General features: G+C 40.9%; 1 protein-coding gene across 1 annotated transcript in view; it reads right to left on the reverse strand.

Annotated features, from left to right (window-relative positions):
• ANTXR2 (ANTXR cell adhesion molecule 2) overlaps positions 1-13,546 on the reverse strand; it is a 164,923-nt gene that overhangs the window by 106,820 nt on the left and 44,557 nt on the right. The window contains exons 8-10 of the mRNA XM_087935789.1: positions 9,909-9,969; positions 4,736-4,831; positions 1,514-1,583 (exon numbers count right to left, since the gene is read on the reverse strand). Coding sequence (XP_087791915.1) covers positions 1,514-1,583; positions 4,736-4,831; positions 9,909-9,969 — 227 coding nt within the window. The remainder of the gene's footprint in view (positions 1-1,513; positions 1,584-4,735; positions 4,832-9,908; positions 9,970-13,546) is intronic.

A 13,546-nucleotide genomic window follows, 5' to 3' on the forward strand; every position in this document is an offset into this window, starting at 1 on the left:
CCACTATTCAGTCAGAAATGAAGAAGCTTCTTGGATGAGAAGCGAAATCTCTTCACGGAAAAACCAAAAAAGTCCAGTTGCCTCTTGAAAAAGCATCTTTGGGACAACCATGATCTGGAGGACTGAGAATCTCCATAAAAGATTCTTTTGGAGCTTGTAAGAATCCACTTTCAAAAACTGCCCTCCAATAGGATGAAAAGCTGTACAGTCAGAGCAGCCCATTTTCAACACTTGTTTCCAGAGTCCAAACATTTTGCACCCTTCTAACAATAAACCATAATAATCACAGATCACACTAACATTTCCATTCCAGAGAATATACTTTGCCTTTCAGACTAGCATTCCATGAAGTAATAGATAGATCAGAATAAAAACAGCCTTTTAATTTCACATTCGTTTCTCCTATTTGCCACAGATAGTACAACTAGGCCTCAACTTACAGCTTACAATTGAGATCAGAATTTCTGTTCTTAAACAGTGCTTGTTAATTGAGTTTCGCCGATTTTATGGCTTTTATGCCACAGTTGTTAAGCGAGTTACTGCAGTTGTTAAATGGATCAGTAGGTTGGTAAGCGAATCCAGCTTTTCCCATTATCTTTGCTTGTCAGAAACCAGCCGCGAAGGTCACAACTGGCAATAGCACTAGCACTTAAGACTTATATACTGTGTCACAGTACTTACAGCCCTCTCTAAGCAGTTTACAGAGTCAGCATGTTGCCTCCAAATAATCTGGGTCCTCATTTTACTGACCTTGGAAGGATGGAAGGCTGAGTCAATCTTGAGCCAGTCAGGATCGAACTGTTGGTAGTTGGCAGAGTCAGCTTACAATACTGCATTCTAACCACCGTGCAACTACAGCTTCCTTTCTTCCTTCTCATTTCCACTTCCTCCTTCTCATCTTCCTTCCTTCTCATCTTCCTTTCCCTTCCTTTCCTTTCCTTTCCTTTCCTTTCCTTTCCTTTCCTTTCCTTTCCTTCCTTCTCAAGCAATAGTACTTAGACTTACGTGTATACTGCTTCACCGATCCACCTTCCCCAACATTGTATCCTCAAAGTGTGTTGGCATTGCCACACTTTGGAAGGACCAATGGTATATAAATGTAATGATGAAGAAAACAATGTGAAATAGCAATAGCACTTAGAACTTATATACCACTTTACAGTGCTTTTACAGCCCTCTCCAAGCGGTTTACAGAGTCAGCCTCTGGCCCCCAACAACCTGGGTCCTTATTTTACCAACCTCGGAAGGATGGAAGGCTAAGTCAACCTTGAGCCTGGTCAGGATCGCACTGCTGACAGCGGGAAGAATCAGCCTGTCATACTGCATTCTAACCACCGTGCCAATCACATGACCTGAAATGTTGCAACTGTTGCAAATACATGCCAGTTGCCAAGTATTCAAATCTTGATCACATGACCAGGATGCTGCAATAGTTGTTAAGTGGAAGAACTGCTCCTCAGTCAATTTTTCAGTGTCGTTGTAACTTTATGCCTCAGTGGTATAAAATACTTACTCTCCAACCTCATAGAGAATGGGTGCCGGACAGAGCATGAAATTAGATTCCACTTTTTCCGGTTTTACATCTAAAAAACAAACAAAAGACCAAAAGACCATATATTAATCTACCACAATAGATTAATTTATTTGAAATTATAAATGATTTAATGTAACTGAAGGGGAAAATACCATGCGGAATTTGGCCTAAAATCCATACATGTTACGTAGTTGTTAGGAGATTATTGTTATTAATTTTTAAGGTAATAATTAAAAAGTGATAAATTATTATTAGGAATTAAAGAGGAGTTAATTAAATGATGTATAAGGTAAAGGGGTAGTACACTAAATTAGTAATTACAGGGGAAACCTTTTGAATTATTTTAATTAGGGTGGAATTTTTGGAATAATGAAATAAGAACATGCAAAGAAATTGCAAATGTGACCGGTAAAAATATGAGGTATAATGAATATGAAGATATGAGAATTATTCAAAGTAAAAAAGAAATAAGTTAAGAAATGAATAGAAAATATATACAATAAGTCTGAGAAAAATATTTGAGAAAATTTATAGAAAATATGTAATGTAATGATATAGTCTGAAATCAAATGTGAAAGATGAATATGTAACCAAGGTCATGTTTGTATGGAAATGTGGAGCCCTGGAATCATGCTGTTCACTAAAAAAAAGAAATGTTGAAAAAATAAAAAACTTTTTACAAAAAAAAGACCATATATTGTATAATCGGATATTATCTGCTGATCAATAAAGATGATCAGACTGTTGTTTCTCTGTATCATATCAAATATGTGGGTATATGCAGGGCTGGGCTACTGGGGGTTCACAGAGGTTCAGGAGAGCCCCTAGCTAAGATTCTGTGCAGTTTGGAGAACCCCCCCCCCTCATCCCACTCCTGGCGGGCCCCGCCCACCCCTCCCCTCCCCTCCCCTCCCAGGAATCCCCACGTGGCCCGTTTTGGATGCAGGTAAGGGCAGGGCATGCACAGAGGCTCAGGGAGGGCGAAAAATGGGCCTCCTGGAAATTTGGGAAGGCTGGAAATGTTTTTGCCTTCTCAGAGGCTCGAGGAAAGCCTCTGGAGCCCCAGAAGGGCAAGAACGCCCTCTTCCGCCGTGGTGCAGGAGGCTGACTAGGCCACACCCACCATGGCCACGCCCACCCAGCAACCGGGCAGCAACCTTTGCTAAATTTTTTGAAGCCCACCCCGGGTATCTGCATACTTTTGCATACATATACCCCACGTGCATACTTATTCACTTACTTACTTACTTAGATAATTTATTTGTTTATTTTATTTATTTATTTAGCCATGTTTATGTGACAGCAACTTAACCGATTTCTACCCGTGTTATAAGAATGGGTAGACGAATTAATCAGCGGTATGTCTTCCCTCCAGAAGTTGTGGGTGGAGGCTTTTAAGAAGAGATTAGACATTTGCCTGAACGGGTATAGAGCAGGTTGTGTTAAACACAAGGCCTGTGGGACGGATTCGGCCCACAACATGGTCAGATCCAGCCCACAAGGTTTTCGTGGAAAATATAAGGGTCCGGCCCCGCGTAGCTTCGGCCCGGTCTACCCCAGTGCAAAATGGAAACATGCCAGCAGTTTGGGAAGTGGCGTCAAGCTGGCCACACCCACCCAGTTGGCCACACCCACCAATCCCCCAAGGTCAACCACAGCCCTGATGTGGCCCTCAATGAAATTGAGCTTGACACCCCTGGTATAGGGTTTCCTGCTTAGCAGGGGGTTAGACTAGAAGACTCCTGAGGTCCCTTTCCCACTCTGTTATTCTGTTGCTCTATTATTCTGCCTCTGGGAACAACCAAGATGGATTTTAGGGAGGTCCCCTTATGCCACTTGCGGCTGCTGAAAGACTCCAAGCTAAGTCCCTGCTTGACATCCTCCACCCATTTCCCTTCCTTCCAGGTAGTCCTCGACTTACAGCAGTTCACTTCAAAGTTATAACATCACACTTTTTTGTTGCTAAGCAAGACGTGAGCTTCTCCTCCATTTGACGACCTTTCTTTCCACAGCCGTTAAGTGAACCGCTCCCATTGTTAAAGTTAGTAGCACCTCGGTTAAGCGAATCTGGCTTCCCCATTGGTTTTGCTCACCAAAAGGGAATCATGTGACCTCAGGACATGGGGTGGGATTGAAATTTCTTAACAACCGGTTCTGTGGGTGTGGCCTAATTTGTGGGTGTGGCTTGGTGGTCATGTGACTGAGTGGGTGTGGCTTGCTGACTGGGCATGGCATGGTGGTCATGTGACTGGGTGGTCATGGCTTGTATGTAAATATTATAAATGTTTATGTAAATATTGATTATTTTTTTTTATAAAAAAGAGCAACGTTTACCCAAAAGCAGGCAAAGCAGGCAGACAGATTGAGTTGCTCACAGAATCACAGATTCACTTGGAGATCTATCTATCTGCAATCGGCTCCCTGAGTCTGCACTGAAAACTTCAGTCCTAAGGAAGGTTCGGCTCCGCTTTTAGATTAGCTAGAAAGCAAGAAATCCGAGGATTTCCTGCTTTCTAGTTAATCTAAATCTCCTGGCACAGCAGAATAGCTGATGGTCAGGGGGGGGGAAGAAAGGAAAAATAGCAACTTACCAAACCAGGCAGGTTGGATGGCTTGCATGCCAGGTAAGGAGTGAGTGCGCGGGAAGGGGAGGGGCCAGCCAGTGGAATGATTTGCCAGTTCTCCAAACTGGGGACAATCGTTGTGTGCAGCCTTTGAAAGAAATCATCGGCTGTGCTGCCTGGACAGCCGACAAGCGCTGCACACAGGTGCGCAGCATTTGAAAATCCTCTTGTTTCCTGCTTTTTCAACCTCAGCTGCGCTGCGCAAAGCAGCTGAGGAGGGAAAAGCAGGGAATGAAGGACAGCCTAGATCCCGGACAGGCGGGTGGGCCAAATACCGAACCGGTTTGGTGTCAGCTGCTCTTCTCAGAGACAGGTTCTATAAAACCGGGCCAAACCGGTAGCCTCCCACCCCTGCCTCAGGATATTTGCAACCGTCATAAACATGACAGTTGCCAAGCGTCTGAATTTGGATCACTTGATCGTAGAGATGCTGCAACGGTCATCCTTGTGGGAAATGGTCACGAGCCCCTTTTTTCAGTGCTGTATTAAATTGGAATGGTCACTAAGTGAACCACTGTAAGTTGAGGACTGTATGTAATCTGATGACTCAAGCGCTCTGTGCTGTAGGGATACTCACTCATGCTTGTTCCATTGACCATATAAGTGCAGACGACACTTTCTGGCGTCCTACCCAGCGTGAATCCCGTTCCACTTAGAACAACTTGGAACTTCTCTGAAAAGCAGAACCAACAAAATATCAGCGAGTTGGACCTACGCCAAGCTTCCTTACTGACTTTCGAGAGCAAAATAAAACTCTTCATATTTTATACTCAGTGCTTGATGATGTCTATACTTAATGCCTGTGATTTTAGAAAGAAAGCAGAACGTATTACGAAACTCTTGTCCTTGAAGAAGCATCAGCATTTAATAGTACACATCATTACAGCGGCAAGGATAGCGTTTGCTCAAAACTGGAAATCGACAACGGTACCCACAGATTTGGCAGTAATCAATAAAATTCACCAATGCACAGAAATGATTAGATTAATCACGATATTAAAAAACAAGGAAGAGGGAGATTTCTTTACAATGTGGAATATATGGTACAAATGGTTGAGTAAAAAGGAAGTCAAGATGTTCAGTGAAAAAGATTAAAGAAATAGGAAAAAGGACGAACGTGTATATAGACATGTATATATGTAATGTGAATAAATAACTATTGTAACTTAATAACAATACTAATAAGTAAGGATTTAGCAAATAAGTTACAGATATATTTGAAGTAAATGAACTTAATTGACACTAATAGATATGTATACTGTTATGACAGCGCTGCAAAATGTGAGAACATATTTCTCTCTTTTTTTAAAAGTTTTTGAAACTCTGAATAAAAATATTATTTTTTAAAAAAGAAACTCTTGTCCTTGTAAAGCGGCTGGAGAAGGAGGGAAAGAGTGGGAGGTCAGTTGATATATATATCCTCAGGGACAATTCTTTTCATCAACTTTCCCAACAAATTTTGAGAAGGGTGTGATTTGGATCGCAGATGGGGTTTGTCTAAACCATCATCATCTTCTTAATGTCTCTCTTTGTTTAAAATGTAAAACAAGAGAGAGAGAGAGAGACACTCTGCAGCCCTCTACAATCCTTCCAGTAGTTGTCAGGAAATTATATACTTTAATATGATGGAGAGGGTAAATTGTTAACTCAATAGGGCCATGATGGTGAACCTATGGCACGTGTGGCCAAAGTGGCACGCGAAGCCATATCACCTGGCACACGTGGCCTTGCCTGTTTGTCTTTCAGGTTTCTTATGCGCATATGAACATGATGATCATATCCTTAATGCGCACAGCAGTACTGTGCACATTTCTGGAGCATGGCCCCAATGAGTGCATGTGCACTATATTTCCGCATGACCGTTTTGGCACACAGTGCCAAAAAGGTTCGCCATCACTGCAATAGGGACTTGTTATTAAACATAAGGGAATGATCACACGGACTGATATCAATGTAAAATAAATTAAGTCAAGTTTATTTGGGAGCTTTTTTTGGCTTTACCACAAAAGCCAAGTATATAGGACATATTTCACGTACAACCGCAATTGAACCCCAAATTTCTTTGGCTAAGCAAGACAGTCGTTAAATGAGTTTTGCCCCGCTTTATGACCTTTCTTGCCACAATTGTTAAATGAATCGCTATAGTTGTTAAGTCAGTAACACGTTTGTTAAGTGTATCACCCCAGTTGTCAAGTTAGTAACACAGCTGGTAAGGGATTCCGATTTCCCCATTGACTCTGCTTGTCAGAAGGTCGCAAAAAGGGATCACATGACCCCAGGAAACATCGCAACCGTCATAAATATGAGTCAGTTGCCAAGTGTCTAAATTTTGATCCCTTTTCATGCTGCAAAGGTCGTAACTATAGAAAAGGGTCGTAAGTGTGAAAAACGAGTCACGTTTTTCAACACCATTGTAACTTTAGACATATAAGACATAAGAATTTATTTGTCATTACACTCGCAAGCAGGTGCAATGAAATGAGGTGCTCTTCCACAAGTAAAACTGGACAACACCATTGAAAGAGAAATAAAATTAAACACAACAGACCATACAATAATCTCTATACAATTTAAAAATGTAAATACCCCATTACTCTCAGCCATTAATTTCCAAAAAAATCTTACGACCCTGCATTCAAACTCAAAACTGCACTTGGATAAAAACTGTTCTTAAATCTAGTCGTCCTTGTTCTTAATACCCTGAATCTCCTTCTCGATGGTAATAGTTCAAAGAGCTGATGTCCCGGATGAGAGGAGTCATTCAATATATTAAATATCTTCCTCTTACATCTATTCCTATACCGTTCTTCCAAAGAGGGGAGTGAGCAGCCAACGATGTTTTGGGCCATCTTAATCACCCTCTGAATTGCCTTTTTCTCTGCCACTGTGCAGTTCGAGAACCATACACAGAGACAGTAGGATAATATACTCTCAACTTTAGTCACTAAACTGGTTACAGGTTGAGGATTTCCTCTATTTTATTCGTTTATCAGATTTTGAAACCACCTATCTTCCTCACAGAGGGACTGTAATCCTAATTCTTCCTGAACTGCGGTGATTTTTACTTTCAACCTGGGTGTCAACTCAAAAATATTTCTCTGGTCTTTTAGAGTTATCAGCAGAAAGGGAGTGGGAGAAGCAGCACGTTCCTTAAATGATTATTAGATAATTGCTAGGCAGCCGGAGCTTCTGGCACGCAAGATTATTACTGGAGAGCATGAGTGATGACTCTTGGATGTGTCCCATTGAGGAATATACATTGAGGGGGTGGGGGAAGACTAGGGTCAAGGATGAAATGAATGATGTGTCGCAGAGTCAGCTGCACCCAGGTAGCACCAACGTGTTCACTCCTAATAAATCTTTTTTTTTTTTTTTCCCTCTGAGAGATGTAGCTAGAGACATGATTTGAATGGGGTGGGCGGATGCCGGAACCCTGACAATGGGATTCTGAACAACAGCATTGTGGATTGGTCAGAACCTGGTGAATAATCCATCATAGCCAGTGGTGAGATTCAAATTTTTTTACTACTGGTTCTGTGGGCGTGGCTTTGAGGCATGGCGTGGCTTGGTGGGCGTGGCAGGGGAAGGATACTGCAAAATCCCCATTCCCTCCCCACCCTGCTAACCTGCTTTCCAGCTCCATTCTCCTGTGCAGGGCAACCAAAGAAAACCCAGACGATCAGCTGGGACTCAGGAGGCAGAGAATAGATGGGGCAGGGCCAGTCAGAGATGGGATTTGCCAGTTCTCTGAACTACTCAAAATTTCCACTGCCGGTTCTCCAAGAACTGGTCAGAACCTGCTGAATATCACTTCTGATCATAGATACGTTACCCAACAAATACAGCAAATCCTTTTGCAATTATCCTTCTCTTGCATTTTGGTACCTGATGACTGTAGGCCTTCACAGTTTAAGGATTGATATTTATATTATAGTCAGGCCATGTTTTGTTTGGTTCACATGCAACTGACAGATTGGATGCCAAATTATGATTTTTAATATAGGTTTTATTTATTATTTATTATTTCATTCTAGACTTTTTAACTGGGTATTCCTTGAGTGTGTTTTTTTAACTTGCTCTGGTCTTTGACTGTAATAAACATTGACTTGACTTTACAACATGGAAAGAGGAATCGGGGGAAGACGTGGAAAATCCATGCTCTTAAGCACAAAAAGACTTTCATGAATTAAAACAAATTTTACAAAGAACCTGGCTCAAGAATACATAAGAGGAAATGGAACAAGTCAGTTCAGTCACTCAATCCATCATCAATAGCCAGTCTAATTGAGAACTTGTGAAATCAGGTTCGTCAATTAGAAACAGCTGTTCCAGCCCTTTCATTTCTTTTTCTGCAATAATCCTCGTATTTCACATTTTGGTCAGGAAATATCACTAAATATCCACGAAAAGACTAGATAATAATTTCTAGCAGTTATTGCTAAGTGTCACGGGGAATAAAAGCAGTTTAGACCCAAATTCACTTGTCTTAGTGAAAATAGGGTTTCCTGCCTAAGCAGGGGGTTGGACTAGAAGACCTCCAAGGTCCCTTCCAACTTTGTTATTCTATTCTATTCTATTCTATTCCATTCCATTCCATTCTTTCCCTATTCCTGTTTTATTCTGCTCGCAGGAAAGTAAGGAAAGATAAAAGCCAGCTATGAATCGCATGTTCTTTGCAGGAAGCAAAGACATTTTGAAACTCAGCCTCGTGGACATTGCAGTATCTTAGTTGGTATTTGAAGACTCTTGTGTTGTAAAATATTTCTAGGTAACCTTATCTGTTATTTTTGGCAGCCTCGCACAGTTTTGGCGAGGCACCTGCTTATCAAAGTTAGTTAGTTTGCAGCAGCCTTTTAACCGGGGATTCATAAGAATCATTAAAAGGTTTCTGTTCCCTTTAGTTCATGTTTGTTTTATTGGACAAGGGTTTCGGTCAGAACAAATTGAAGGCTTAACACCCCCAACAAAACAGAAAAAAAAGTTATAAGATAAATAAAAATAAAAGGTGATGAAAATGGGTCTGGTCACATGATGATCTCTTTATGACCGTCACAATCCATGACCGTAATGGGCAGGCTCTATTATGGTCACAAGTCAAGAACTACCTGTAGACTTTGGTTCAGCCTTTGCCAACCTGGTCTGCTCACCAGCTGGGTGGACTTCAACTCCCAGCATTCTCAGCAAAGGCCAGCCTGGCTGGGCATGCTGAGACTTGTGAAAATCAGTGTTTCTTAACCTTAGCAGCAGTAGACTTCAACTCCCAGAATCCCCCAGGCAGCCTGCTGTGGCTGGGGAATTCTGGGAGTTGAAGTCCACCCATCTTCCTGTGCCCAAAGTTGAGAAATACAGATGTAGATTGTGCTCCAAAGGGAGAAAAAGTACTTTAGCCTCTTTATTTCACAAAATTATTGAAGAGATGTCCTAGGAAGACGTTGATTATAATTCAGAAAATCCTAGGAGTTGAAAACCTAATAAATCTCCCCAGGTTGTGCGTCCCACCACATATGCAACACAATATTATTGTAAATACGCTTTCCCTTTAAATCTGCAACTTCCAAGGTTTCTGGAGAGGAAACTGTAAGAATTTAAATCTGTTCACACAGGCTTTGGCAAACTGGAGCAAGGAAAGGAAAGTTTCTTTTATTCACATCTTCCTACTCAGCATATGGAAGTACAGTTAGACATTTTGCCCAAGGATGTAACAGCAGGATTGTCAATATTTTCACATTGTTTTCCAGTCGCACACTCACCTCCTACACAAACACTTGAGGGTTCCAGATTTAAGATTTCCGTGCACGATTGCTTCAGTATCTGTTTGGGGTAAAATGGGAAAAATATTTCTGACAAATGTACATTACGGTGTTTTTTGTTTTTTTTCAAGTCAACAAGGATTCCATTACAAGGAATTATTTTAACGAGATGCTGCAAAGTGTGATACCTGGTTAGATAGAGGTTATTACAGTGTGGATTCATTTGAAAAAAAAAAAATTCACAGACATCATGGATTAGCAAATCTGGACATTTATTAATTACTAGCTGGATACCCATGCTTCGCTATGAAACTATGTGGTCAGGCTTAGTTTTGGGGGAGGAAAATAAGGGGGGAGGAAATTCTGTCTCTACCAACCAGCATCCATTGGTATTCATCTGGCTAGCATCCTGTCAGTATGTGAGAGAGTATCATGCCCCTGTTGGAAACTGATTCTGAGGAAGAGGAGGAACAGCCAACCGGGAGTGAAAGTATGGCTTTGGAGGTTGTGGAGAAGACCCAGGCCCATCCCCTCTGCATCCTAAGGCACGCAGGGAGGAACGGAGAAAGGAACAACGTGGCTTACGGGAGAGGAAGCGGCCATGATCCCCCTCATTGGCTGCAGCTGGGGGGAATAGTATAAAGGAGGGGCGTTTAAAACACAGGGTTGTTAGAAGCAAAAAGCGTGTTTTATTTCTGGCTGAGGTTTATCTTAGTTGGCATTCTTCCAACAGACTAGGCCTTGTTATCTTCTTGAAGTTTGTAATTAGTTACCCTGGTCTATCGTAGAAATTCCTTCAGTGCGGTTTGTTTTGATTTTATTTCTTCGTTATCTGTTCTTTGAGTTTGGACTGTATTACTTTCTTTTGGAGACTATTTTGGAAAGAGTTTAATTTCCAACTGCGAACAATTGAACAGTGAGGCCAAGTTGAAGGCATTAAAGGAAATTAATTTACCTTTGGGAATTTATTACATGTGTGCTGCTTCCTGGGTCATCACAGAGAGTTGAGGGCTGTTTGGAAACTGAAAGAGTATTTGCTGGGTGAGCAAGAAGGAGCCTGGGCGTGGCTTAGCTCAACTGTTCTGTACTAAAGCTTCTTGTTGCTGTGAAGCTAAAATTGAGCTCTCAACCTTCCGAGTGGGAAGTGAGAGTCTTCACCACCACACCCCTCATATGTATGTATGTGTATACAGGTAGTCCTCGACTTACAACAGTTCATTTAGTGACCCTACAAAGTTTCAACAGCAATGAAAAAAGTAACCTATGCCCATTTTTCACAGTGACAACCGTTGCCGCATCCCCATAATCATCACATGATCAAAATTCAGATGCTTGGCAATTGACTCACATTTATGACGGTTCCTATGTCCTGAGGTCATGTGATCATGTTTTGTGATCTTCTGACAAGTAAAATCAATGGGGGAGCCACATTCACGTAAAAAACAGGTCTCTAACTTATCAACTGCAGCGATTCACTTAACAACTGTGTCCCCCCAAAAAATATCATAAAATGGGGCAAAACTCACTTAACAAATTCTTACTTAACACCATACATTTTGGGCTCCGTTGTGCTCATAAGTCGAGGAATATGTATTCAAGGATGCCACTAATCTGGCTTCTTGTTCCTGGTGATTTCAAATATAGATTAAACATCTATATTGTATGTACAATGAGTCTTTTAGTGGCCGTTACACTGGCACTGAAATAAGTGACTTATGGCCATTTTTCACACTTACGACCATTACAGCACACCCATGGTTATGTGATCAACATTCAGACGCTTGGCAAATGATTCGTATTTATGTCACATGATCCCATTTTGCGACCTTCTGACACAGAAAGTCAATGGGAAAGCCAGATTCACTTAACAACCATGTTACTAATTTAACAACTGCAGGATTCACTTAACAACTGTGGAAACAAAGGTCATAAAATGGGGAAAAATCTCACTTAACAAGTGTCTTGTTTAGCAATAGAAATTTGGGGCTCAGTTGTGGTTACAAGTCAAGGTATATCTATATGGATAAAGCATTATGTTAACATTCCAAGTAACACATCCGTCAAAAGCAGAACTCCAAGATAGGTAGTTTCCTCAAAGAATTTGTTTATTTGGATACATCATATCAGCACAGCTAATGAAAACCAACTCTATTGTGGTGGGACTCATCTCCGGGGGGGATGAGTCTGCCCACCAAGATGAGGTGGACTGGTTGCTTTCATGGTGTGGAGACAATAACTTGGTCCTCAACACCAATAAGACCAAGGAGCTTACAGTGGACTATAGAGGGAACAGATCAGACATCCAGCCCTCGCTCAACAATGGAGACCGAGTGGAGCAAGTGGCCAGTTTTAAGTTTCTGGGTGTTACCATAAAAGAGGACCTGACCTGGAATGCTTCCATTGCAGCCCTGGTCAAAAGGGCCCAGCAGAGATTATACTACCTGAGACTTCTCAGGAAACAACAACTGAATGAGAAACTCCTGGTGACCTTCTACCACTGCGCCATAGAGAATATTTTAACTTACTGCACCTCTGTATGGTTTGCCAATTGCACAGTGGCAGATAGGAAAGCACTCCAGAGGGTTAACATCATTGCCCAGAGGATCATAGGTTGCCCTCTCCCCTCTTTGGAAGAGCTTTAGAGCTCCCACGGCCTTAAGAAAGTTCAAAATATTCTCAAAGAACCATCTCATGCTGGGCACCCCTTTTTTTGAACTATTGCCATCTGGCAGATGGTATAGAATAATAAAAACAAGGACAAATAGCCTAAAAAACAGCTTCTATCCCAGGGCAGTAGCTCTTTTGAATTCTACTGTATAGTGCAGTATTGGTGCAGTGCCAGGGGTTTTCGGCTCAATGTGTGGAGGGTGAAGGATGTGTGTTTGTGTTTATTTTCATGGTCATGATGTGAATTGAAGATGGTGTTTGATTTTGTTGTATGATGTGCAATGCCAATAAAGAAAACTAAACTAAACTAAATTAAACTAAACTATTGCAAGAAGTGCACATTAAAAAGATTACCCTAAAACTGGAAGACTATATACTACATTGGCGCAACAAAGTAAAAGAGGAATGGCATTATATATAAAAGATACTATAAAAATGAAATTAATTTACCAAGATAATGAAGGGAGAATACTAATAGTTGAAATATTGATGAACTATAAACAGACACTACTAGTGGCAATTTATGCCCCAAATGAGAGTCAAGAAGAATTTTATGATAAATTCCATTAAAAAAAATAACAGAACTGGAATATGAACATATTTGTGTTATTGGAGATTACAACGTGATAGTAGATGTAGAAAAGGACTCTAAAACACAAAAGATAAATAAAAAGAATAGAAAAATACTACCTAAAGCATTCTTTAAAATGGCAAAAGAATTAGCAATTCAAGATGTATGGAGAGATAGATGTTCAGAAAACAGACAATATACATTTTATTCAAATAGACATTTATCTTGGTCTAGAATAGATATGATGTGGGCAACAACAGGGATAATTGCTAATATACAAGACATAAGCATCGAAACAAATATATGGGCAGATCATAATCCGATTAAGGTAATATGGAAAGGACAAAAGAAGAGGTCAAGACAGACAATGAACAATCTAATACTGAGAGAAAAAGAATAT

The sequence above is a fragment of the Pseudonaja textilis genome, chromosome 6 (genome assembly GCF_049901715.1).
Source record: "Pseudonaja textilis isolate UNSWEBS1 chromosome 6, rPseTex1.2, whole genome shotgun sequence".
Lineage (NCBI taxonomy): Eukaryota > Metazoa > Chordata > Lepidosauria > Squamata > Elapidae > Pseudonaja > Pseudonaja textilis.